Here is a 26,028-nt window from a genome sequence, read left to right as displayed (position 1 = left end):
AATGAATACACCTTTTTCACTGATACTGCTTGGAGTACACACACACACACAAAGCATGATTTAGGATAATAAAAATTATGCCAAGCTAAATAAACATATAAAAATAGAAATAAATATAAAGTAAATTTTAATAAAATTCTAAAAAGTTTAAAAAGGTTTTAATAAATTCAAATAGAGATTATCTGTTTTTGCAAATGAGCTCTTCATATCGGCGTATAAAAGTTTCCTAACTGTTTGCGTTGATTTACGCAGGTCGTCCTCACGGTGAATACAGTAACCCTTAAACATACACAGTCTGAGTAAACATCAACAAGTAAATACCGTTTATCGTACTCTACTGGGAGACGTAAACAAGCACGTTTTGTTCGCTAAATCGATTAAAGGGACGTGTTTGTGAAACAGCGTCGAGGCTCGCGGTGACACCGGGGCCCACCGCTTCCTACGGTTGGTTTTTTGAAAGGACCGGTTGGATCCTCGCGCAGCTCCCGACCAATCGGAAGTGAGTATTTTTCGCGCTGGTCGGGAGGAGAGTTTGAGTTTCCCGCAAGCCTTGATTCGACTTGAATGAAATCCTTCGCTTTTAACAGGATGAATACGTACATTTTTTCCATTTAACCGCTGAGAGGAACTTCAACAGGTAACCGAGAGAAACGGCCGTTTATTTCCCGTCAAGCTCGGATAAGCGCACCAACATGACTCTTTGTAAATACACTTGTTCGGCCCGGCCAACCATTTTAGCCAGTGATAAGCTAGTGAGCTAGCAGGCTAACTGATGCTAACGTTAAATGCATAATTCGGCTTGGTCTCAATGGTGCGGATGCTAGCTTAGCTTGCTTAGCTCGCAGTGCTGGCTAGGCACGATTAGCATTTTTGAATGACTTGTCATGGCGCGTACAGTTGCAGCATATTTGTGAAATAATCGCGAAACAATCCAAACAAATGTCTGCGACCGGCAAGCTATCTGTGAGTCCATTCATTCGTGTGTTCGGCTAGAACCAGCTTATCGTGGCTAATCAGTTAACTCCATTTAGCGTTTGGGTGGTGGCTTGGTCTATTTGCTGGAATGCGGCATAATGGCTGACTTCAGCAGTGACAGGGTGAGCGAGACTGTACTCCATAGAGATCGGCTGGTTGATTGCATCTGTGACCGGTATCCATGAATTTTCCCCATCGTGGCTTCCACTTCGGAGTATAGTCAGAGCCCGTTTTGTATTGTGCATGACACGGTGTGGCAACCTCTGGCTAATGTGGCTAGCTGCCAAAGCAAGACAGTGTAGAGGAAGGAGCGTCTTTTAAATGTTAGCTCGGTTCACTGGCCGCCACATTGCAGCTAATCTGAGCACCTCGCGACCTTCATCGCAATATGGCAACGTTTTAACCATTAATTTAATGAGAGCCCTTCATTTCATTCCAGTAACTATCCGAGCCCCATCAGCTTAACACCGACTTGTCAGCTGCTTACATTTCCGCGGCTTTTCTCGCCAGTGATGCTGTGGTTACGCGGCAGAGCTAGCCGCCCACTCATTGGGCATTCGCTGCATGCGGTGGAGCCTGCCGCCTGCCTCCCTGCTTTCTCCATACCGCTTTGCCATAGATTGCAGCTAGTAGCTAGCTAGTTCTTTGCTAGGAGAAAGAGCCAACTTGGAAATCGTTGTGGTAAGGGCTTCTCCACCCGCCTTGTATGTTTTTTTGGTGGCATGCACGAATATAATCGAGATTGGGTTCGGCTTGACCTCGTTTTAAATGCTTTGTGATTAACCTATAGTTCTAGTTTCCCAGTGGCTCGATTTCATTGAGATACTGTAATTGTTTTAGTGCGCAATTGTATTGTTGTTTCAGATTCGCAGTTAGCCGACTTGCACAGTAAAAACATGTAAACTGCGCTGCTAGAACATTCCATGACAGGTGCACTTTTTGTCTGTTGCCTCCAAGCTTTGTGTTCATGCTCCGTTGGAGCAAGTGAGTGCCATTTTGTAAAAGCTGTGGCATTATGGACATGGAATTCATATACTAGAATGCCATTTTGAAACTTACTTGAATGAAGAGCAACACACATTGAATGAAGAATATATCTATCCATAATGTTAGTTTGAGTCAGTTGCTAGTACTAATGAGGAATGGGAAGTTGATGTGTGTTTCCTCTCCTATAGCTCAGTGAGCCTGGGGGTTTTGATGGGATGGACAGCAAAGGTAGCTCCCTGCCTTCGATGCCCGAACCAGCCAATCCAATCAGCATGAAGCAGCCGCCGGAGTCTCTCAGTGGACGGAAGGGCCGGGGAGACATGAGCGGTGACCCTGCGCTGCTAATGGACAAAGCTGCTGCCCAGCTCGCTGCCACACTGCAAGACGGCGTCCTGCAGAAGATGGCTGGCCACGGTCACAACAACCACGGCCATGAGAGGCTCAAAGACCTCACCTCCCGTGTGCTGAACGGAGACCAAGACAGCCTGCCCAAGCTCTGCACCCCAGAGCCACCCATCCTAAAGGGCGCTGAAGCCCCTGCCACCAATGGCACCCACCAGCACAAGTGTTCCCCGCACTCAGACCCTGAACTGAAGGTGAAGATACCCCAGGGGGTCAAGCAGCCGCCATTTGAGCCATGCAGCGCCGATGGGACCAGTTTGGCCACAGCCGCTGAAGGCATTATGTCTGAAACTGGGAATAGGCAGGAGGTTAAGAAAAGGAAGGGGAGACCTCACAAACCAAAACCTCAACTAAACCTCAGTTCCTCTGCCATCATTGTGGTGCCACATGTCCCTGCACAGGTTGAGGACAACACTTCAGCAGCAGATATGGTCTGTTCATTTTTCTCACAAATAGATAAACATTTTGTCATCCAGAATCACTGTATTTGAAGTACCATAAATATAACACAATCTGGCATATTAATATTGGCGCAAAGATGATCTTAATACAGTACGGTAATGCATTACATGCTGACAGATAGTGCAAGGACAAAATCCTGTGAAAGGACAATGCCAGATGTAGGTCTGGCACTGGTCTTTACATATTCCTCCAAGTATCCTTGTGTGTCAGCTGTTGAAAATAAAATATTATTGAAAGTTAGAAACTTAGGTAAGTTATGACTAAATTTTTATTTTTAAACAATGGTTTGTAAAAGTATGGAACAACATCAGTTACATTTAGGTCTGTGGATATGGGAGGGGAGTTTGAAAACCCATTTTGAAACTTGCAGAAAGATGGTTCACAACTAAATATTTAAAATATTAAGGGTCAAACATGTAAAGCACAGTGATAAATGTGATATCTGTAAACTTGAGTCCGGATAAGTATTAGAATTGGAAATAGAAAGAAGAAGGAACCTTGACAGAAGGTTTATTTAAATTTATTCCATCTCTTGGTCCAGCAGCCCAGTCTTGTCCCAGAAGTGAAGGAGACTAAAGAAGAGTCTCCTCTGCTGATCCGTTACTCTGTTGGGGATGTGGTTTGGACCAAGGTGTCAGGATACCCCTGGTGGCCTTGCATGGTGACCACAGACCCTGAGCTCAACGAACATGTCAAACAGAAACAGAAAGGTAGAACAACCCCACCTGCCACAAGCACTATTTTGACCTGAATTTTAGGATCTAAATGTGATTTGATTTAAACATACTTGAGATACGGTCACTAGGATGCTTGAGTAATACAGATACATTTGTGTACCAGATTTTTCTTTTAAAGGCAGCAGTATATCCCATTGAATCAGTGCTGCCATCTCTCCTTGAACATCTGCCAGCCTTAAGAGAATTTCATTAGTACTTGTTTCCATGGAGAATTTTAGTCTCACATGATGGCCTGAATGCTGTTAGATAGGCTTTTCTACCTTGACAAGAATGCAAGTTTGGGGAACAGTGAAAAATTGTAGTTTTTTGAGCAGCATAAAAATGGTAAAAGCTGAAGTTAGTGAATATTTGGCACAAAATATTAGCTATGGGCAGCTTCAATAGGCTGAAGCCTACTAATAACTGTGCTGCCTGTATATTGGTTTGGCTGTGGTTTGTATAATTACAGTATAGTGAGTGCAGTCATGTAATTGAAACAACACATAACCAGTGTTTCCTCTGTAATTTTAAGAAAGTGGTTTTTGAGGGGTGTTTTAATTTAGTTTTCACATCAGTGCTGCTTTCTTCTCAGTTATAACAGGGATTTCATTATTTGTGTTTTAGAGTGCCATTAGATTCAGTTGTAAACCTATTTATGTTTCAGCTTGAGATAGTTTCATCAGTGTGGATGCAGACGTCTGTAATGAGCACTGCGATAATTATATTCTAATTTGTGTTTCGTCTCCCTTCCTTAATGTCCTATTAGCTAACAGCAGATCAGGTCTTCTGTACCATGTGCAGTATTTTGGAGACGCCCCTGAGAGGGGCTACATCTTTGAGAAGAGCATGGTGTCCTTCAGCGGGGAGGATCAATACCAGGAGCTGTGCCAGGGCAACAAACAGCCAGCCTCCCGTGTCGTCCACAAAAAGGTTATTTGTTGTTTTCTTTTGCTCAGTTCTGGCTTATAGAATATGTGGTGTCTCCTTGTTTAGAAAGACCTTGCTCAAAACGGTTGTAAAACTTAAACTTCTACTTTTATTAATGTTTTACAAAGGGTTCCCTCTGGCTGGGGAGTTTTACAGATGAATAGCTTTACAGGAACAGAGCAGAAAGAATTTTACTGTTTTTTTTTTTTTTTTGACACATTTATTGTATTGGAGTAGTCAAATGTTTTGCTCCACAACAACCCCAACTGTAATGGAAAGCAGTTTTTTTTTTAAAGCACGTTGCTGAAATGAGAAATATCACTGAGAAACCAGGAAAGAATAATATTTTCAACAATGCTTTGACAAAAATCTGGGTTACGGTGTGAACTGCGTTTATAGCATGTGAAAGAGAATTTTTGTACCCATTGTGTTCATGTACGCCAGTTTCCTGCCAATAATCAGGTTTGTTTTTTAAAATTGAGATGTGAGACCATTTGAATACAAAAGTATGATATTATAAATTAGAAAAGTGTAAGATGCTGCCTTATGATGAGAATTAGCTCGAAACACATTGCTTGTGTAGATTTCATATATCCAAATTTTTGTTTTCTAGCTTTATATGCACCAATTTATGCATTAATATGAGCAGAATAAATGCTATATTTTTGCCTTCTCCCATGTCTCGTTATTGATCTGTATGTTTGGCCTGTTGGGAGCTCTTTTTTTCACTAATCACTACTATAAACCTTGTTTCTAAAATTGCCCACAGTGTAAAAGTGATTGTTTAATAGACGATGCCATTATAGCATCTCCCTTTCCCAAACGGTTCAGTATCATTGCTGTACCACCTCTGTTGTAACTTGTTCTCGTCTTTTTCCCTCCTGTGTCCAGCAGACTGCTCCCTCGGTGCCCCGTAAACTCAAGGCTCAGTGGAGCATGGGCATCATTCAGGCGAAGGAGGCCGTCCACATGCCGCTGAATGAGCGCATGGCCAAATTCACGTTTGTGTACGATGACAACGGGCCGCACTTGAACCCCCACGTCATGGAGAAGCTGAGACCCGAACCGAGCAGCGAGAAGGAGCAGGAAACCAAGTCGAGGCTGAGCCCGTCACTCCTGACACCGCCGGGCAGCCCTGCAGCCGACCTCCTGTCCCAAGACAGCACTTCAGCAGGGAAAAAGATCCAAGCACGCAGAACAGAATTCAAAATAGGGGGAAGGCGAAAAATGGGCAAAGGCCAGCTAATTGGCTCACCATCAAAGAAGAAAGTGATTGGTCCAGGTTCTTCCAAGGCAATGCCTCTACTACAGCCAGCCTCACAGGTTTGCAGAACACATACTGTGTATTGTATTATCCAGGGCAGGCTTGTGTGAACATAATTTTTACTTCTGTTTGGATTGTGTTTTTTCAAGGGACATAATAATAATAATAGGAATGCAGATCCCCCAAAAAAGGATGAAAAATTTAATCATTTCCAGGTGTTGAAAAGTCTAGTAATCAGACAAAAACACAAGATTATTGAAAAAAGCAATCCAATCTTGATATACACAACATACTAATTTACATATTTGTGGGTCCACTCGCAGCTCACATTTTGTGGCTGTTGTTTCACAGAATAATCATTAACTTTAGAGAGATTTGGGCTGGTTGGCATCATACTGAGTGACCACTATTTGCATAATTCACATTGAAGGCCAACCAAAATGTTCAAATACTGTAATGAAACCAGTGTCCGGAAATTCAGTAGAATTTCAGAAAAGTATTATTTTAGCCTTAGTTCAGTCATGAAGCAGGCTTTTGTCTTAGCTTTGTTGTTTGTATTTTATTTATTTTGTAGGATCCCGCCACTTCTGCAGCTCTGGCAAACTCCGTTGTACCTCAGAGGAAAAAGAGAAAACCCAGACAGTCTCAGCTTCTCACCAAGACGGGGAAGCAAATGAAATCCGTTTCTGCAATGGCCAACTCGCCAGATCCTGTGAAGAAAAGGAAATCGAAGATGGTTTCTTCAACAGGCGATGTTTCAGAACCAGTTTCAGGTTGGTTGAAAGTTGAAGTAGCAAATGAACACCAGGCCTCAGCCAAGTTCTGGTAAATTCTGGCTCTTGGCGGTATATTTGAGTACATTTTTTCGACCGTACCTGCTACTAAGGAGGTTGAATTTGAAATGCCTCATGGCTGGAGAAATACTGAAGTGGCAAGTATATTTTGGGATCCATCAGCCGCAGTGGATTCAAAAGTTTCCCATCTTGGCCATTTGCACAGATTAGCACTTGTAAAGCCTTCTGGTTTTTCCCCTACCATTTTATAAAGTTTAGCCAAAATGCATAATAATTGATACAAGTACTTGAAATGGTTAAAAAAAAAAAAACTGTGCGTCTTAAATTATTGAATTTGAAAGAAATTTTTGTGTTGTTGCAGTTGAAAAAGTAAAGAGAAGGCGAAAGAAAAAGATGGCTGCAGATAATGAAGAACTGAGGACTGACTCTTCAGGTGAGTCGGTTCACAGTTTAGCATCATATTTATATCATATTTCTGTAACATAAGTAAAACGGAGGTAACCTTATACTTGTACAGTATCCTCCCAAACAAAAGAACCTGAGAATGTAAAGAATAGCACGATATTTTGAAATTTATTTGATTTTTTTTTTCTCTCCTTTAGTTTGTCAGGTACTTGCCACATTTTGGGAGAATGCTTCTACCCTCTACCCTTTAAAACTGCCTCTCAACATTGGCTGCATTTCTTTTTCAGACCAATTTTTGCTGCAAACCACGGGCCGTGCAGTTAACTTACAGCTAGAGATGAGCTACAGTGTTAGATACGAAGAGAATGTTAGCAATATAGTTTTCTATAAACTGAAATGCCAATTAAATACATTTCTTCACCATAAGGTGACAAGATACGAGACATACCTTTCTCTGAATTGTCATACACATCAGTTGATGACACATTCAGTAGCTGGGAATAAACGGGAACAATGGCTGATGAAAAATCCCAAATGTGAATTTATTCCTTGCAATACAAAGTTCTTGTATTCCACTGTTGGTCCAAGTCAAAACCAAAAGTAAAATTAAATAAAATAAGGTGTCTAACCTCAACATTCCTTGTTTGTAGGCAAAAGGGAGCGGAAGAAGACTTCTAAACGACCACTAACAGAAGCTGCAGAAAAGGATCAGCAGCCTAAAAAACGACGCAAAATGAGCAAAGATGCTGAGAAACAAAAAGTGAGTTTATTACAGAAATTTCATTCTAAAATGAGATTTTCTTGAACAAATACAGCTGACCCCAGATCTGACAAAATGCAGCTGGGATAAAGTAAAACACTGTGATCAGGTGTATTTTTGCGTTACTGAGCATTGACTAATTTACACATTTTTCCCAAAATGCACCAATGTAATTTTGGAATGGAACTCAATTTCTTGTTTGCTGTTCTTCTCATCCATGCACCGAGTAATATCTTTCCTTTCTCAGGCCCTGATGTCTGAAGGATCCATGGAGAAAAAGCAGAGAAGAAGGAAGAAAATTGACAAAGACATTACAGAAACAAAGAGGCAGCTGAAAAAGTCAAAAGTTCCTCTCTCTGGTAAACCATCTTATGACTTTACCTATTTTTAGATTATTTGTATAGCAAGAAAATTGAGATAAAGGGAAAAATACATATTCAGAATAGCAAAGGTAATGAAATACAAATTTGTGCAGGGGAAATTCAAAAGGAAGGGCCTCATAAAAGATTTAGACAAATACTCTGGCAAATGTATTTCTTTTATACCCTACCAGATATTGTCAGCAAGGTATAATTCTCATAAAACTGCCAGACTTAAAGTTAAAGCTTCCATGTATTTTTGCTACTGTTAAAGAGTAAATAATATGGCTGATCATCAACCAGAAGCCCTCAAAATTTCACCCAAAAATTAGTTGATGAATTTTTTGAAAGCAACCAAAATCCATTTTGTGATAAAGTCACAAACCTGATGACTTGAACAAGCATCACTGACCAGCTTCTCTGTCAAATTCACACCAAAAAGTGTTAGTGTTCCCTGCAATGACCTTTTACTCACAACTGTTTTATCATGGCTCTGTAGCAGATTGGTAACTGTTGTCCAAACACTTAGGCTCCACCGAGGACCAAGTCCCTGAGAAGCCAAAGCGCAGGAGGAAGAGGAAACTGGACGGGGACAACCAAGCCACACCCTCCAAGGCAAAGAAGAGGCGGTCCTCTCCCTGTCTCGAGCCTGAGGTAAGAAGTGGAGTTTGACTGAGTAAATATGTCATTGAATACTCGATTAGTTTTCTGCTCATGGTTAGTTAAAGTTCAGGAATAGAAAAATGTAGCTAAGCAGTTAGCTACATCGTGCATGCTATTTATTATGGCACTATGGCAAGTTTCAAAAACTTAATGAAACGCTATTTATAAGGATAATAATATCACTGTTCAGATTATTCTACAGAATGAAACGATACGATAAGCTGTTCTGTTGCTGCTGCGTCTGTGCATCACTGTACGCTTCAGTCTCTGGACAGTACAGGACAGTACAGGAGTGCATGTGAGGACAGGACAGTAAAGCTTGGTTTATACTGGTACTTGCACCGTGGCAAGGGGCCTCTACAGGTGACGCACAGGCTGCAAGTAGGCTTAGAGGTGTTTATGATCAATGCGTTGTGCGTTGCAGTATTCTCTGAAATGCCAGAAGGATCACAAACAAGATATTCTGTGAATAAGCAAGAAGTCATTGAGTATTACCAGAAGACTGCCATTATCCATCAGGACTGCCCTGGAGCTAGTTATTGCTGAGGACAAATTAAAACGACAAAGGTGATGCAAGAGGAGATGGTCTGTCTGTCTCTTACATGCCAAGAGACGTCTTTGATGGGGAATGTAGCAGTAGTGTGAGGCGGGTGCATGCTATGGATGAGGAAATGCACTTCAGCTAATTATTGCAGCTACTTGTGAATGGAAACATCTGTTATGGGGCCAAATTATGTTCAACAGCAAGATGCTCTTGTTAAGTTGATTTGGTGTGTTTCTGATAGGCTAGACACTGCACTGTATTGTGCAGTCTTTTGTGCTATAGCAGTGTTGGTGATGTTGCAAGATACTGAGAGTAAATAATCCTATATCTGTCCATGTGTTTTGTGCACTGCGTCAAACATAACCTAAGCTTTATGTTACAGGAGTATGCACTATAGTGTAGCAAGCCAGACAGACACAGGCGATGAGAGCTGGCCACTGTACATGTTTTTACGTTTTTTTGTTTGTTTTTTTCCCCCCTTGCTTATGGCAGGAAAAGAATTGTAGCCAAAAAAAAAAAAAAAAAAAGTTATGCACGTTGGTGACCATTTCAGTCACCATCTGGAGCCCTTCACTTCTCTGTTACGACTGCGGTTTGAGAAGCTCCAGCTGCAGCAGTCTGCAGCTAAAATTATGAACAGGTTGAACAGGTTCAATCATGCATTTTGTTTTTGGGATAACATTTCATAATGATTTTAAAGAGCAAACACATACCTAGGAAGTAGCAATTGACTTCAGGGCTTACCATGAACACCTACAACGGATGCAACCAAAAACTGTTTTTGAATCGTTAACATCTATCGTATTTTCAAATGAGAGTTTCAGAAAACAGGGAAGCTTTGAATGGCTTCCTGAGCATTTTGGAACCTACTGCCTGCACTCAGAGGGATTGATATGTTCTCCAATATTCAGATCATCCAGCAACAAACAAAATGGGTCACGCTTAAGTCTTTGATTTGTCGAAAGATGAATCATTTACTCGTGGCTGACATTTTCAGCTCTAAAGTCTTCATCAAACAGACGCTGATGAAGGTTTTGTAGTCAAAAATGCTCTTGTCAGCCATGAGTAAATAATACATTTTTCAACACAAGTCTTGTGTGAAGCCTGTTTTGTTTGGATGTCTACAATCAGTATCTCTTCCATTTTGCACTTGTCTGGCAAGCTATTGCTTGTGAAATAAAACCACATAGATGGTGGCTATCTGAGCCTAGGCTCTTTGCTGCGTGTCACCCCCTCTCTCCCTTGCCTTTCCTGCCACTCCTTACAGTAACTATCAAATAGAACAGAAAGACCAAAAAACAATAACCTTTTTAAAAAATCACAGATGGTTTTATTGACTTCAAAAAGTTCAACACGTGTCCCTGAGTGTCCTCGCATCAGCTCTTTAGGAAGCGAATGGACTTTGTGTGATTGTTTATCGTGTTGCCCACAGTGTGAACGCAGGGTTAGAGACATGTAATATATTGACATTGTTTTTGTTTACTACAAGATTGGAGTTTCACCGGACAGTGTTTTCTGCAGGGATCTGGGAGTGAGGGGCGTCCCGACTCCCCGAGTGACAGCTTGGACGGAAACAAGAAGGGAGAACGAAAGAAAGAGTTTGTCTGCCAGGTGAGTCGGCCTCTTTAGTGTTTCACTCTGGCCTACGGTGTGGAAACGAGTGGGTTTTATTTCCACTGCCTTTGTCATTCCTGTGAATACAGATACAGTTTGTACCTGCATATCTGTTTTCCCCGATATTGTAGACAAAACAAGAGTTTTGTTTGAAAGGACTACCTAATGACACAAAAGAAATTTTTATTTCCTCTGAAAATCGACACCGGGGATCTGAGCTTACTTTTATTGTTTGTGTTTGGGATTTTTCCACACTCGTCCCAGTAACTTAAAGTAAAAATCATGGGTACAAGGTTTTTCATATCATTCCATCCTCTTTCTCATAATTTCATACCATGATGCGTGTGCATCTCCTCTAGTGGTTTTACATATCTGTGTGTTTGTGTTTTACAGGTGTGTGAGCAGGCCGGTGAGGACCTGGTGCCCTGTGAGGGTCAGTGTTGTGGGATGTTCCACCTCCAGTGTCTGGGCCAGTCATTCAAACCTGAGGACAAGCTGATATGTCAGGAGTGCAGCACAGGTGAGGAGCTGATTTATTTTTGAGCATAAAGACTGTTCTGGCACTTAGTTTTGGTGCTAATGGGCACTATCTTAATGTTTTGTGCCATAAAGTTGGCATACATTTTTGTGTGGGAACCAAACCTCTCACCCTGGCAGTTTAGGGAATTTCTCTGTCATTTAGTGACAATATAACAGACATATGATGGATGTGAAACACCCCCCATTACCATGAGTGCACACATTTTTAGCTGAAGGTGGCTTTAGTGTTACCCAAAAGGTGTTGGTCTACTTAAAACAGTCAAACTTGCGTGAAATAGGAACACAGTGGGACATGTTGCTGTGTACAAATGTGTCTGTTTACTGAGGCTTGGTGTTTATTTACACTCCACACTAGAGAGCACATGAAGATTTAAGAGGTAACCCCAACCTCACCAAAGCAGAAACAAAAGCTAAGACAAGAAAAAAAACAGTGGCTTAAGTGAAAAGGATCGAGGGCTGAAGGGATAATGGTGTCCAATAGTGATGTGCAGGTCAGCTCCGAGTTCACTCCAATCTGCCCGCATTAGCAATTCACCCGGTGGTGACTGCAGCCACCTGACGGGGTGATTTTAATAAAACTCAGACATACATCAGCCTAAACCTGTTTGCATAATATTGCATTCATTCATTCTACCTTTATTTATAAAAAAAAAAAAAAAAAAGAAAAATCATTCAGGTTGCCTTCATTTACAACGACATCGATGTACAGTTTAAGCAAATGGCATGCAGTTTACCTGCCATTGGCAGATGAGCCAAAAGGTTAATTTTGGATCCTGCCATCTATGAAAATGTCACTTTACATAACTTTTTCTTTTTATGTTGCAGTACCACTTTTACCAACAGATCTGTAATTAAAAAAAAAATAATATACAATATAAATACATAAAACTCAGTTTAAAAACAGTTAGATGCTGATTCAGAGAGGTTGCTGATCGTGGTTCTAAATTGTGGAAGGGATATGAATGTGTCATGTTTCAAGGTCTGCTGTTATTCAATCCATATTATGGGGCATAATAGCTCAACTCTGATTCCCCCAGTTCAGAACTGACTTGAGGGACCTGAAACATAAGACAGTCATTCGATCTAGTTTGGTAAAGCCCCTGCATACTGCCAGCACGTTTAAAATATTAGGAAAGAGTGTTTCTCTGTATGATGCTTCATATTGTTTTTATGTTAATGGCCCATTGCTGCCTGAACCATCTGTTTACCCATGGGACCTGTGGGGCACAGGTCAGTCTGCACAGCACTAATGTCCAGCAACTGTCTAACAAGCTGAGCAGTCATGCAAATGTTTGATTTTGGAAAATTTGACCACAACCAATAACATGATATTTTAGACCAGCATTAGAGCACATGGGCACAGAGCCTTAACTCTGGCAGTGTTGTCATGCTTTACTCCGTGTCTGGTCTTGTTGGCTGATCACAAACCACACAGACAGTTGGTTATGTGGGTTTATCGTGTGTCTTTTCTGTAAACCCTGTTTGCCAGTCAAAGTTTCCCCCTGGGGGCAGTTTTAATAAATGATTATGTAGGTTTGGATGAGGTATGATAACAGTATCCTTATTATAATTACTGGTCTTTTTGATCTGACTGTTATCATCCTCATGATTCTTTTCCTGTTTCTGTTCTCCCAGGCGTTCACTCGTGTTTCACCTGTAAGCAGTCGGATGGCGAGGTGCGCCGCTGCCACGTTCAGCACTGCGGCAAGTTTTACCACGAGGCGTGCGTCCGCCTCAGCGCCCTCACCGTGTTTGACAACAAAGGTTTCCGGTGCCCACTCCACACCTGCCTGAGCTGCCACTACAGCTGCCGCTCCAAGCCCAAGTCCACCAAGGGTGAGGCTCTGCTGCACCGTGGCCACAACGTATCATCGTATCCTGTACAGCAGTGGTCATCAACTGGCAGCTGGCGGGCCACATCAGACCCACAGAATATTAATGAATTCAGAAAATTAGGCCTAAAAAGAAAATAAATTATAAAAAATATTTTAAAAAAATATTTGAAAGTCTGGCCTTGATACTGTCTGCTTAGAGGAATTCTGGCCCTTGGACTAATATCGATGATGACCCCTGCTGTCCAGTATTTGCAGATGTGGAAACAAATTTAGATTTGTTTCTGGATCCGTTCAGCATCAGCTTCTGTATGTGATAGTGCTAGCATAAAATATGGGCTATTGTGCTGTCAATGTACATTTTAATTCTTCAAGCTGTATGGCCCAATTAAATATTTAATTATTTGTTTGTTTGTTTTTGACATGTGGCAAATTGTCCACCTTAACTGTAAAGCTGATGATGAGCTGTATCATCATCATCATCAGATACAAATGTGGTCCAGTGTCTTGTTGCACCATCATGGTAGTTGCAGGGTTGCAGCACAGGTCTCTGAAGTCTGCAAATTATCAAATGCATTTGCTTTTCCCATTCAAAGTCCTGAATTGGAACTGCAAAAACAAGAAGGGATATTAATGTTGCTTGATAGCCATCATTTGACTTTGTAAAATTGAAGGAACCCTGCAGTCAACAGAATGCCATTTAAAACAAACCAGCTGAATGAATTTTAGAAATAGTTTTCTCACACCTTCCAGACTGACATGCATGCTTGAGCCTTAAATTGAAGAACGCAGTGTTCTCATATTTACTTGCTGTATTTAGGATGTAATTGATACAGTGTGATGACAATGTTTGAGGAAGTGAAGAAAAGATTATTGCTTTTGGATAAGAAAGGTCTTTTATTGAGGGAAGGCTCAGCTCTGTAAATGTTTTTTGCATTGTCAGTATATTCATCTTTTTCATTCAGTATCTATTTCTTGCCTGTGGCACATTGAAAGACTTTTCACAGTGTGAATTCACAACATTTGAGGAAGTGACCGTGAAAACAAGGCACTGATGAAATATGATGTCGCCATACTTGTAAAATACTACAGTTTGTTACAGATTGTATCTTGTTGTGAATATTGATTCGCCTTAAGATAAAAATATCGTTTTGCTCTTCCCACTCCACAAGGAGTTGAGAGCCGGTGGAAGAGCTGCAGAGCTGTTAAGAGATCCGTTTTGCTTAAGGGTGTGTTGGCTCATGGGAGAGTGCATCTGTCCCCTTTGTTGTTTTGAATCAGAGGGAAACCAAATCGTTGCTGTCTAATCCGATCTGTCTAACTCGACATTGCAGGCAGAATGATGCGTTGCCTGCGCTGCCCTGTAGCGTACCACGTTGGCGATCTGTGCGTAGCCGCTGGCAGCGAGATGATCACCAACACCGCCATCGTCTGCACCAACCACTTCAACGCCAAGAAGGGCTACAGCCACCACAGCCACGTCAACGTCAGCTGGTGCTTTGTCTGCTCTAAAGGTATGCCGCCTCTTCTCACCTGAGTCAGTCCATCTCAAATCATCAAAATCGCTCCCATCAAGTTGTCCCAGCAATTTGGGACATGAAAACACTCTGAACACTTTGAATCTTTAAACTGAGATTTAAGGACATAACCTTGAAGTTCAAGGCTGTATCTCAAATATTTTTTTGTGATATGGTGCCCCAAACTTTGGTTGCTGCACAGGGGATAGGGGGACAAAAAATAGCACTAACCACACCCATTCAGGTTTTTTTGTGAAGTGCTTTTTGTTATATTATTTCAATAATATCTTCAATTTTCCTAATAAATATTTGCTGTAAGAAAAAAAAAATGCAAATCTAAGAAGGTAAGGCGGTTTTTGGATGAACTGTGATGGATTGTTCCTCTTGCCAGCAGATCCTGGAGGGAAGTAGGGGAAGATAGCAGGAGCCACTTTGGCAGGTGTTTAATCATTTGGCAGCTCTTTTCCATTCTTAACATCATATTTGGCAAGTAAAATGGTGAATTTGGCATTTAGAATAGCATCAGCTGCTGTTGCCAGTGGATGTAATAGCATTATATGAAACACTTGAATGATCCCCATGGGCACATTTTCTTGTTTCCTTCTACACTTGTCATTATCTCTGCCAGGCGCAGCCGGAGGAGATGTTGTTTCAGCTGGATTTTTTTAGATTGGTTTGTCAAGCTGAAATTTTACGAGTCACATCGCTTTGTTCCCACATTTGTCTGGAGAACTGCCTAAATGTTTCTCCTGTTGTATTTATTTAAATTTGTTAATGTGTGACTTTCTCCCGCTCTTCCTCTCCCTCTCTGTTTACATCACTTTTTTCACATTGTGGCTGGATTGCGTCCAAACTACAGAGAATTCAGTGCACGATGTGAGCCTGACCCCTTCCTGTCAGGCTTTGAGTACTCCAATACCAAAGAGTGCAAAATCTATCAGGGAATTTTTTTGTATCATGTTTACATTTTACTTGCTATCTACAAAAATTTAAGATTTTCCATGCACTATTTTTTTTTATTGGGTTATTTCACACATTTCCTGTATTAGGTGAGCGGTTGTTATGGTTACTTGATTTTTCAGCCCCCACTTATCCCCTTCCCGCTCGTCAACAACTGGCAATCAGTTTAGTCAAGACTTGCAGTCTCCAGTTCCTGCTAATGAAGGCAAATATGCCAGGAACATGTAATTTTCCAGAGCTTTGGCTACAAAATGATGACCTCAAAGATGGAGTGTTAAGAGTAGATGACAGAAAAGATAAATGTTAAGTTTGTAAAACTAATATGGATATATCAAATGTGGGAGTGGGAGCTCTTCACCGCCTCACAAATGGTAAGAAGCATGCTGCTCGCATGAAGTCGACAGGAGCATCATCTTCCACATGGAAGTGTGTTTAGAAGCGTCTGCGTTTAGAAAACATCTGTGAACTTAAGTAAAGCTCACAAAATAATGGGTTTGAAATACTGTGGCTGGTTTTTGTCTGCTCAGCACAAAGGCAGCCTGTTTTTCCCGTTCATTATAGGTCATGGAAATTAAGCCTTTTAGTCGGTGGAAGTCCAGGAAAAGTCAGGGAATTTGACATTTGACTTAGAGTGGGAACCCTGTAAATTTATTTTTCAATTGTTAGCAGTCTAGGACTTAATCTGGGTTGGGTGGGACCTATTTCACCACAAGCACCGCAGCATAATTTCACAGGGGAAACACTAGCACAGCAGTTCCTGAGTTTCAAGTTTCAGTTCCGATCCCAACCAATATTTGAACGAACGCTTGTGTGTTGAATCTAATCTTGGATTTACACCCTGATGTTCTAAATTTGTGTTGGACGGTCTTGATTTTCTTTTTTAAACTGCCATGTATACCCACCCACACAGTTGTTGGTGGCACTTTATCTCAGAATGGTTTGCTAATATTCACTAGATTTTTTTGTACCATTCGTTGAGCAGGTTGGGGCACATGCTTAAGGATAATGTTTGGCAGGTTTGTGCATTGTTGCCACCATGATTAAAGCAGTTACTTTGATGAGTTGGGTGATTCATTTTGAAGTACTTGTTTTTCTGCTTTATCTTGATTTTCTTTTTTTTTTTTTTTTTTTTTTAGACAGCACACCCCTGTAAATGAGAGCTCGCTCGCCATGATACAGAATCATCAATAGATTATTGTTCACCTGTCTAAAAAACTATTGGTTTGTTGTGTTGCAGGAGGCCAGCTCCTGTGCTGCGAGTCTTGTCCGGCAGCCTTCCACCCCGACTGCCTCAACATCGCAATGCCTGATGGGAGCTGGTTCTGCAACGACTGCCGTGCTGGAAAGAAACCCAAATACAGAGACATCATCTGGGTCAAACTGGGAACCTACAGGTGAGATTGTGTTATCACTCTTTGAATGTGCAGCTTTTCTGTTCAGATTTCTGTCTTGTGTGTTTTTTTTTTCTTTCCTTGTTTTTAGCCATAACACCTTGAAAATCAGTTATTTTTGGCCATCAGCCACAGACGTACTACATGCCAGTGGTTACCAGCCATTTTGCCTATTTGACCAGTCTAACATGTTTTTAAAAATAGAATGCCTGTTTCCAGAAAATGGCTGGTTAGCAGGCCTGCAACTATCAATTGTTTTCATTGTTTATTCATCTACAATTATAATTTCATTAAAAAAAAATAAAAAAAAAAAAAAAAAAAAAAACAGCAGCCAAAAACTCAAGTATTAATTTAAAGACAATATGAAATCGAGAAAAGCAAAAAAGTCTCAGCATTTTTAGACTGTAACTAGCAAATGTTTGGACTTTTTCTTGATTATTAAAGTTATTATGAAATATTTGACTGTCAGTCAACTAATCTCTCTCTACTGTGACTGTCAAATAAAGCAGAAATGCCTTTAAAAAAAAAAAAAAAAAAAAAAATCCAGATGTCCTAGCATGGAATATGATTTTGATAATTTCCAGGTCTAGATAACACAGTATGGAGAAATATTTCCATCTCCAGACTTTTGCTTGTATTTACCGTTTTCTTTAAAGCGAAAGTCAGGAATTATAATAATAACTTAATCATGCAAGTAGCCGATTTTGATTTTGTTCACATTTGGAGCAGCCAGCTGAGTATGTTTTCTGCTGAGTGGGCGGGGCAAAGCCTGTCGATATTATGGGGCGCAAATTAACGTTGGCCATCTTGTCCAAGGCCACACAGTGGGAACGGTTTTCAAGTCAACACACCTGAGGCAGACAAGTGATGAAGTATTATGACCTGTTTTAACCCATTCATTATATATTTAGTGAATGAATTTAACAGTGGCCAATAGCATAGATACAGAATGAGACATTAACAGTTGGAGTATTAACATGCGCAATAAACGTGTTGCTGTCAGTCTGAGATGTTACTCATAGTCATAAAAAAAATCAACCAAGATATCTGGAAAAGTCTGGATTTTTGAAATGGAAATTGTGTAGAAACCCTGCTAATCATTGCAGCACACCTGGCAGGTTAAGCAAAATAACCACAGCTAAAATCTTCATGTGCTCAGTGTTTCCCAACCTGATTATACACCACGTCCCCTCCTCCTCTTCCTCAGGTGGTGGCCGGCAGAGATCCAGCACCCGAGAAACATCCCCACCAACATCCAGCACCTTCGCCACGAGATCGGAGAGTTCCCCGTCTTCTTCTTTGGCTCCAAGGATTACTTCTGGACTCACCAGGGCCGAGTTTTCCCCTACATGGAGGGAGACCGAGGCAGCAAACACCAGAGGACCGGGATCGGAAAAGTCTTCAAGAACGGTGATGATCTGGACTCCTGTATCACCCATTCATGTGTAGAATATTAAACATGAAATAAATATTAAAGAATTGAACTTATTTTGCACTAATGTGTCTAAAAAAATATGGGGGGGGGATGTTTTTCAGTCCCAGTACACCTGCACTGTCATATTACCCACTGTGACATTGTGACGTTATGTTAAAAGTAATTACGTTAAGAAAAAACGGTCATGCGTTGATGGTAAAAATGTGACGGGTTGTTATGATCTGTGTTTCCACAGCTCTGCTGGAGGCTGAGGCTCGATTCAAGGAGATAAAAATGAAGCGAGAGGCCAAGGAAGCGCAAGAGAACAACCGAAAGCCACCGCCTTATAAATTTATCAAGGTCTGGAATTCCTCTTATCCATCCTTTTCTTGGTCATTCATTTTTAAAGAAAAAACCGGACATTCCCCCTGGTGAATGATCCCAGTTCACCTAAATGGTGGGTGGACAAAATAATACAAGATAATAATTGGATGCTTGGTAAAGCATATTTACAGATGCTGAGTGATGGATGTATTGATATACTGACTTAATGATCTTTTTGAAAATAAACTTTTCTCTTATTGGAGTCTCATTTTGCTGTTCTCTCCCCCTCCAGGTCAACAAGCCGTGCGGCAAAGTTCAGGTTTACACGGCCGACATCTCCGAGATCCCCAAGTGTAACTGCAAGCCGACGGACGAGAGGCCGTGCAGCTTCGAGTCGGAGTGTCTGAACCGCATGCTGCTGTACGAGTGCCACCCGCAGGTCTGTCCCAGCGGCGAGCGCTGCTGCAACCAGGACTTCACCAAGCGGCTCTACCCAGAGACCAAGATCATCAAGACGGCCGGAAAGGGCTGGGGCCTGGTCTCGCTCCGGGACATCAAGAAGGTGAGGAGATGAGCCGCAGCCCTCTGGTCTCCAGAGACCCGGGCATGACGACCTGATCATGTCACTCACTAATGTAGATTTGAGCATTTATGAGCTGGCACTGGTCTTGTGATATCTGTAAATTACAGTGGAGACAGCTTAAAGGTTGAATTGATCGCTACATTTAATCGGGAGTCAGCTTTTAATTGACATTTTGTGGCAGCTCAAATTATAATGAGGTTACAGCCTAAAACAATACTGTGATTTTTACAAATACACCAATGACGATAGTGCAAATACTAAGCAACAGTGAATTATTAAAACAGCATTTCAATGGGAATGATTCTGTTCAAAGCTTTTTGATCCATGTAGGCGGTTTATCATTGTAACTGTGATATTAAGTGGAAATCATCTGTAGTGATCAAATCAAATAAAAAGCAGTTCATTGTGAAAAGTTGCCCGACACTGGATGAATTTCGGCCATCATCAAAGTAGGAAAGGATGCTAAATATGTGCTCTTGATGACTGGGAAAACGAGGAAGTTATTACACATCAGTTTCATCATCAATAGCCAAATAGATTGAACTCTTTCAACCAGCAGACTTGGACCGGGTCTCTTTGTTCTGCATAACAACCTCACTATCTCGCTGACACTGGAAACTGACTCCACTGTATTTGTGGGCTTCTGCTGCAGGTTTTTTTCCCCCTGCTCATCCTATTACCAAGATGTTATGAACACCCCCTCTGCTGGTCAGACGGCTGCAGTGCAGGGTTTTCTGTTGCTTGCCTGTCCAGCTGCAGAGGTTTTGGCTTTAGCAACCTTCAAAGACGTTCCACAAGCAGTGAGAGCTCCGAAGGCAGGGATCAGAGTTTTTTTTTTTTTTTTTTTTTTTACATTAAAACTTCTGTCTTTCACAGGGGGAGTTTGTTAACGAGTACATCGGAGAGCTGATCGACGAGGAGGAGTGCCGGGCGAGGATCAAGTACGCCCAGGAAAATAATATCACCCACTTCTACATGCTGACCATCGACAAGGTAAATACAGACCACAACCCCCTTTTTTTTAAAAAAAAAATTGTAAGGAAGTTTCCATCAATAAAAATAAATTAAAATGTGGTCTGCAGTTATGCTTAAGCAACTTGGAACACAACGCTGACCCCCTGCCAGTTTCAGAGCTGGTGTGTGACCTCTGACCTTTCTGCTGCATGACCAGTCAAGAGTACCTGGTTGTATCAAGTATCTCCTAGTTCTGAATATGTGTGACTGTACGGATATGAGGCATGACCGTACATACTCCTCCCTGGTTAATAAAGATTAGAAACCCCTCCATATTTTTAAAACCTTTCCAAGTGAGTTACATTTGTTTTTTCCTATTGGCTGAACAGCAGCTTTGCTCCTCAGAGGGTCTTGGTGCTGTTTGTCAGCAGCGGTGCCGTTCCCTCTGGGAGCTACAGAAACTGTATTGCATTGGGAATGTTGCAGCACAGAGAGATGTAACGTTACAGTCGTCAATACCACAAGAACAAACAGAGCATCATCACCAGTACACCGCTTCTTAATGCTCAGCACCTTGAAGCCACAGTGGATATTATAATACTGAATGTCTCCAAGTGTAATCCTTCTGTCTTTAAATTATCATAACAATGCTGATCATCATGATTAATGCTATGTAAGAATAATTATGCTCATGAATATATGTGCCAAAGCTGCACCGAATAAAGGGTGAGGTGCAAAAACTGCAGTTTGCTTTTCTTCCTTTGCCAGTCTACTTTTTGTCATGCCTCGTTTAAGGCATAGTGCCAAAGAGTGCGACTTCCTCTCATATCTTTTATATTTATGCACTACAGTAATTATGTAGTCGAGCATAATTAGGAAAATTGAAAGTCAAAAGTATTACATTTGTAAACATGAAGCACTATATTATCCACTGTAGTTTCAACTATAACTGGTTATTTATATGAAAGTATGCATCCATAGTCCTCTGTTCAGAGTCACCACTAGCCCTTTTCTAGTTATTTATTTATTTAGTTAGTTAGTTAGTTTTTACATATAAGTCATGAAATGTTTTGTTTTGTTTGTGTTAGGATCGCATCATTGACGCCGGGCCAAAGGGAAACTATTCTCGCTTCATGAACCACAGCTGCCAGCCCAACTGTGAGACCCAGAAGTGGACGGTGAACGGCGACACGCGGGTCGGCCTGTTCGCCGTCTGCGACATCCCAGCAGGTGAGAGGGGCATGATGGGAAAAATATTTGCGCTGTGGAGATAGATGAGGCCGACAGAGTCTTGTGAACCACCGGTCGGTAGTTAAATTGATGTTCAGTCGATAACCGAAGAGCATCGCTTCACCTCACACTGTCAGATTTGACATTTTTCTGAAACATTGAGTTTGTTTGTTTTGCAGGGACCGAGCTCACCTTCAACTACAACCTGGACTGCCTCGGCAACGAGAAAACCGTCTGTCGCTGCGGTGCTCCAAACTGCAGCGGCTTTCTGGGTGATCGGCCGAAGGTGAGACTCTTACCTGAGCTGCTGGCAGGGAATGTTCTGGAACCACTTTCCTCCAGTAAATGTGTGAAAAATGTTGCTGTGATCCAGTTTTGGCTGAATGTAGAGCGTAGGGTGACTTGATCCCAGCCTCGGGTTTTGACCGGCGTCTCGTCCACAGAACTCAAACGGCCAGACCGCCGAGCCAAAAGGGAAGAAGCTGAAGAAGAAGTTGAAAAGGAAGCGGAGCGAAGGGAAGAAGAAGTCAGAGGACGAATGTTTCCGCTGCGGGGACGGAGGACAGCTGGTGCTCTGCGACAAGAAGACGTGCACCAAGGCCTACCACCTGTCCTGCCTGGACCTCACCAAGAGACCCTTCGGTAAGACGCACACACACACACACACACACACACACACAACTGAGACTCTGCTGCTTTTAAATTAAACAAAACAAAATATCCTCCCCTGCATGCAACTGGCAGGACAAGAAAGTATTTATTAATTGTCATAAATTCAGAGTTTCTCTTTGAATTCCTTCTGCATGTAGATACAAAAACAATTCTCTCCTCAATCTCAGAACCAATCAGCGATCGTCTGACAATTTTCCCTCTGGGGACGACGCCCAGTTTTTCTGGGCTTCCAGTGTTGCTGCTAGTTGCTCGCCTTTTTTTTTCTGCACACAGCACAGAAGCATCAATTCTTTTTGTAGGTGTTTTAGATCCAGGCGACATTTTGGCCAATGAGATTATTTTTCCACATATTTGTTCTCAATTATATACAGTCTTGTTTCAGAGGCGTCGTTTTGCTTGATAAAACTGTTTATATATGTATTTTTTTATTTATTGGTTGGGTGTGTGTATGTATATCTATTCATATGTATCATATCAGTATTACTAACTATATCTAGCTATATATCTTTATTTATCTATTTATTTATTTATTTATTTATTTATGTGGATCTACCATTTTAACTCTCTCCCTCTCTCTCTCCCTCTGTGTGTGTGTGTGTGTGTGTGTGTGTGTGTGTGTGTGTGTGTGTGTCAGGTCGTTGGGATTGTCCCTGGCATCACTGCGACGTCTGCGGGAAAAACTCGGAGGCGTTCTGCCAGCTGTGCCCCAACTCCTTCTGCAAGGCTCACCAGGAGGGGGCGCTGCGCCTGTGGCCGCCCACCGGACAGCTGTGCTGCCTGGAGCACGAGGAGCCCGAGGCGTCGCCGGAGGACCGGGACGGGTCCACCCCCGCCACCGCCACCATCACCGTGGAGACGACCACACCTGGCGTTACCGGCGGCGGCGCCGTGGGCCGTCCACCCAAAGGCTCCAGGAAGCCGGACGCAGCCAAGGCCAAGAGCAAGGGCTCCAAGAGGAAAGCAGCAGAGGCCTAAAGCGACCTTTGACCCCAGAGAGCCTGGAGACCAAACCGAACTGCGACACCCGCCTCCCCACTTCTGAACAAACAAATCCCGCATTATTATCGTCTTTAAATCGTTAAACCAAGTCACTGTATCTCTCCTCCTCATCAGGGAAAAGCCGCTGATCTCAAGTGCCAAACGGCCTGAGAGTCAGGTCCAGCACGCCGCTCAGACTCCTCCTTCTGTTTGTTATTTTCCATGTTTTTCTTTTTTAATCTCTCCTCGGGTATTTCTGTTTACTTGTCTGCACTGAGATGAACATCTGTGGTAAAGCACAACGCAGCAGAGCGAGCGCAGGGCAGGAAACTCCGCCGACAGACACACTTGACTTTGACTTTATTTTTATTTTTTTATCCACCAGCCAAACAGCTTTTTTTTTTACTTTAGATTTTTTTTTTTCTGTGACACGGAAACCCGACTGATTGGTTTCCTTGGAAACGCCACGTGGACCCAACCTGAGCAGCGTTTGGCTGGTGTCTGGTGCTAACTCCACGCAGCACGCCTCCTCCTGCCGGCAGCGTCGCTGTCTGCTAACTTGAATCTCGGCTCACTCACCCCCCTCCCCTCCCCTCACCCCCCCTCCCCATCCTCCACCACACGGATGATCTTGAACAGCAGAGTTTTTATAGCTATATCTATATATGTGTGTGTATATCAAAGACCAAAATTATGATTACTGGAATAGTGTAAAACTTCAAACAGGTTGCCAAATCGGTTGCCAAATGTGTTTTTTTGTTATTTTTATATATATATAAATATATATGTGAGAGGTAATATCGTTAAACATCAAGACACTATGGGTAGGCCTCCAATGACCTGTCTTTCTTCCCTTTTGTAGCCATAGGTTACATTTAAATGTAGACCAGTATGTTTTACTATTTTACAGACTGTTTTTGCTTTACTTTGTTCTAGCTCAGTTTTACCTTCTAGATTTGAATGATTTTTTTTTTTGGTACCAGGATGCTGAATTAATGGCGCCACAAACCGTTAATCTACCTATCTGTCCAGAGAGGGAGGGATTACAGGAGTGTTCAAACGGTAATCTGCTGGAATCCCCTCCTCCGGCTCTGGACGACGCTCTGTTGTCCCAGGCTCCCCAAACTGCACGTCTCACATGAAAAACACTACTGGGCGTCGGAGCCGGGGGCTTCAGGGACGGTGCCGCCGTCTGACGAGAGAAATGAAGGAACACGAGAGATTCTCTAGAAACACGTTGTGATGTTGGCAGATTTGAGTCCAGTCCTTTTTCTGTTTTTACTTTTTTTTTTTTAAGACGCTGGTTTTGCTTTTGCTTTCTGCTCGATGCTTTTTGGGATCTGAAGGCCTGATGCTTAGTTTTTTTCAGGAATCATGACGAGCACAAAGGTTATCAGAGGTGGAAGCTGACTGCTGGGCGTCTGAGGCCTGGCGAGCATCGTCCACATCACACAACACTGACGCTCGCTGGCTAATTCACTTTTAAATTTTCAAATTTTGATTTCAGAGTATTTGCTCCCACTTTGAGCTGGAGGAGTTCTCCATGATCTTAGCTCTTGAAATCTTTTAGAGAACATTTCGACCAGCTGGAATTTTAAAATTAAAGAATTAAAAACTAAAATACTTGAAAACTAAAGTTAATCACTAACAGGTAATGCATTACTGTCACACAAAGCTCCTAAGCGCTTCATTTACAGTTTTGAAAGATGAAATCTGCACCTGACAGTCTTGTGATTTTGTCAGCCGGCTTCTAAAACTTGAAAACAAATTTAAAGAGGAGCTAAATCTGAAGAGTGAGAAAGGAGTGTGTGTTGTTGTGATACGTGAGCAGGACGTGCAGCAGCCAGGAGGCTCCTCTGGACCTCAGCAGTCACTCAGAAGGGAAACGTTTTCTGTTCAGCAACACGTTGATTCGGTCCAAACTGGCGGCTTCAACTTTAATGTTCGTCTTGGCCAAACCTGAGGTCATTTTAACGTTTCACCCGTTAAGTCGAAACCTAGATTTTTTGATTTTTTTTTTCGCGAGTTGTATAGACCCAACCAAATTTTTTTTTTTTTTTTAAATCCTTTTTCATATTTGCACCTTTTTTATTTTATTTTTCAGAGTACTTTAACGTCTCATGGCGTGCATTGGGCACACGTCCGTTCCAGAGGTGCAGCGAGTCTCGTACAAGTGTTTTCAACTTCCTGTATTATCTTCATCCTAACCTTGATCGTGAAGAGTGAATGTAGTCATGCCAGTTATTTTTGTAAGCACTGTAATTCCCTGTAGAGCTGAAGTGTAATGTGTGCTTAGGGGTTTCATTCTGTAACTACTGTCATAGTAAACCAGAGACTAATATGTACATAATGTATAAGTGGTAATAGTGATGCATCTATTGTAAATATCATACAATTTCCTGATTGTATGTTTTTTTTGTTTTGTTTTGTTTTTTTTGTTTTTGATGCAGTGCTGATACACTTTTGTGCAGGAGTTCATGATTCATGCAATAAAAAGTGTTCAAACATGGGAGCCGCGCCTGCAGCCGGGTGACTTAATCACATTATTTTATTACTTCATTCACAGGGTCTGCAGGTCCTAGGTAAAAAAAACAAAAACTTACTTTTATAGAGAGTGGAGAAAAGCAGATTATACCTAAATCATAACTGGCTGATCATTGAAGCTCTGATCTAAATACAGAAAGTGTGTTTGGTCTGATTTTTACCCAGAAAAATCTGTCAAGCCCTCTTCACTCAAGACCTTTCTACTGTAGATCAAATT

General features: G+C 41.9%; 1 protein-coding gene across 2 annotated transcripts; it reads left to right on the top strand.

The window, feature by feature from the left end:
- The first annotated feature begins 527 nt into the window (after positions 1 to 527).
- nsd2 (nuclear receptor binding SET domain protein 2) lies at positions 528 to 25,779 on the top strand. Of its 2 annotated transcripts, none has more exons than XM_030081775.1 (23): positions 528 to 637; positions 2,151 to 2,795; positions 3,371 to 3,536; positions 4,309 to 4,472; positions 5,364 to 5,792; positions 6,308 to 6,506; positions 6,889 to 6,960; positions 7,583 to 7,692; positions 7,940 to 8,051; positions 8,581 to 8,705; positions 10,780 to 10,869; positions 11,266 to 11,392; positions 13,048 to 13,248; positions 14,579 to 14,758; positions 16,959 to 17,115; positions 18,320 to 18,522; positions 18,783 to 18,886; positions 19,143 to 19,412; positions 20,310 to 20,426; positions 21,476 to 21,617; positions 21,797 to 21,903; positions 22,061 to 22,259; positions 22,924 to 25,779. In XM_030081775.1, exons 2-23 carry the CDS (start codon positions 2,178 to 2,180, stop codon positions 23,262 to 23,264), a joined length of 4,233 nt encoding a protein of 1,410 aa, XP_029937635.1. In that variant the 5' UTR covers positions 528 to 637; positions 2,151 to 2,177; the 3' UTR covers positions 23,265 to 25,779. The 2 variants fall into 2 exon arrangements, with proteins under 2 accessions (XP_029937635.1, XP_029937634.1); XM_030081774.1 differs by having other exon boundaries at positions 3,368 to 3,536.
- The last annotated feature ends 249 nt before the right edge of the window (positions 25,780 to 26,028 follow it).

Source organism: Myripristis murdjan, chromosome 22, assembly GCF_902150065.1.
Source record: "Myripristis murdjan chromosome 22, fMyrMur1.1, whole genome shotgun sequence".
NCBI classification, from domain to species: Eukaryota; Metazoa; Chordata; class Actinopteri; order Holocentriformes; family Holocentridae; genus Myripristis; species Myripristis murdjan.
Note: the sequence above shows the minus strand (reverse complement) of the source record. Positions and strands in the feature narration are given on the sequence as shown.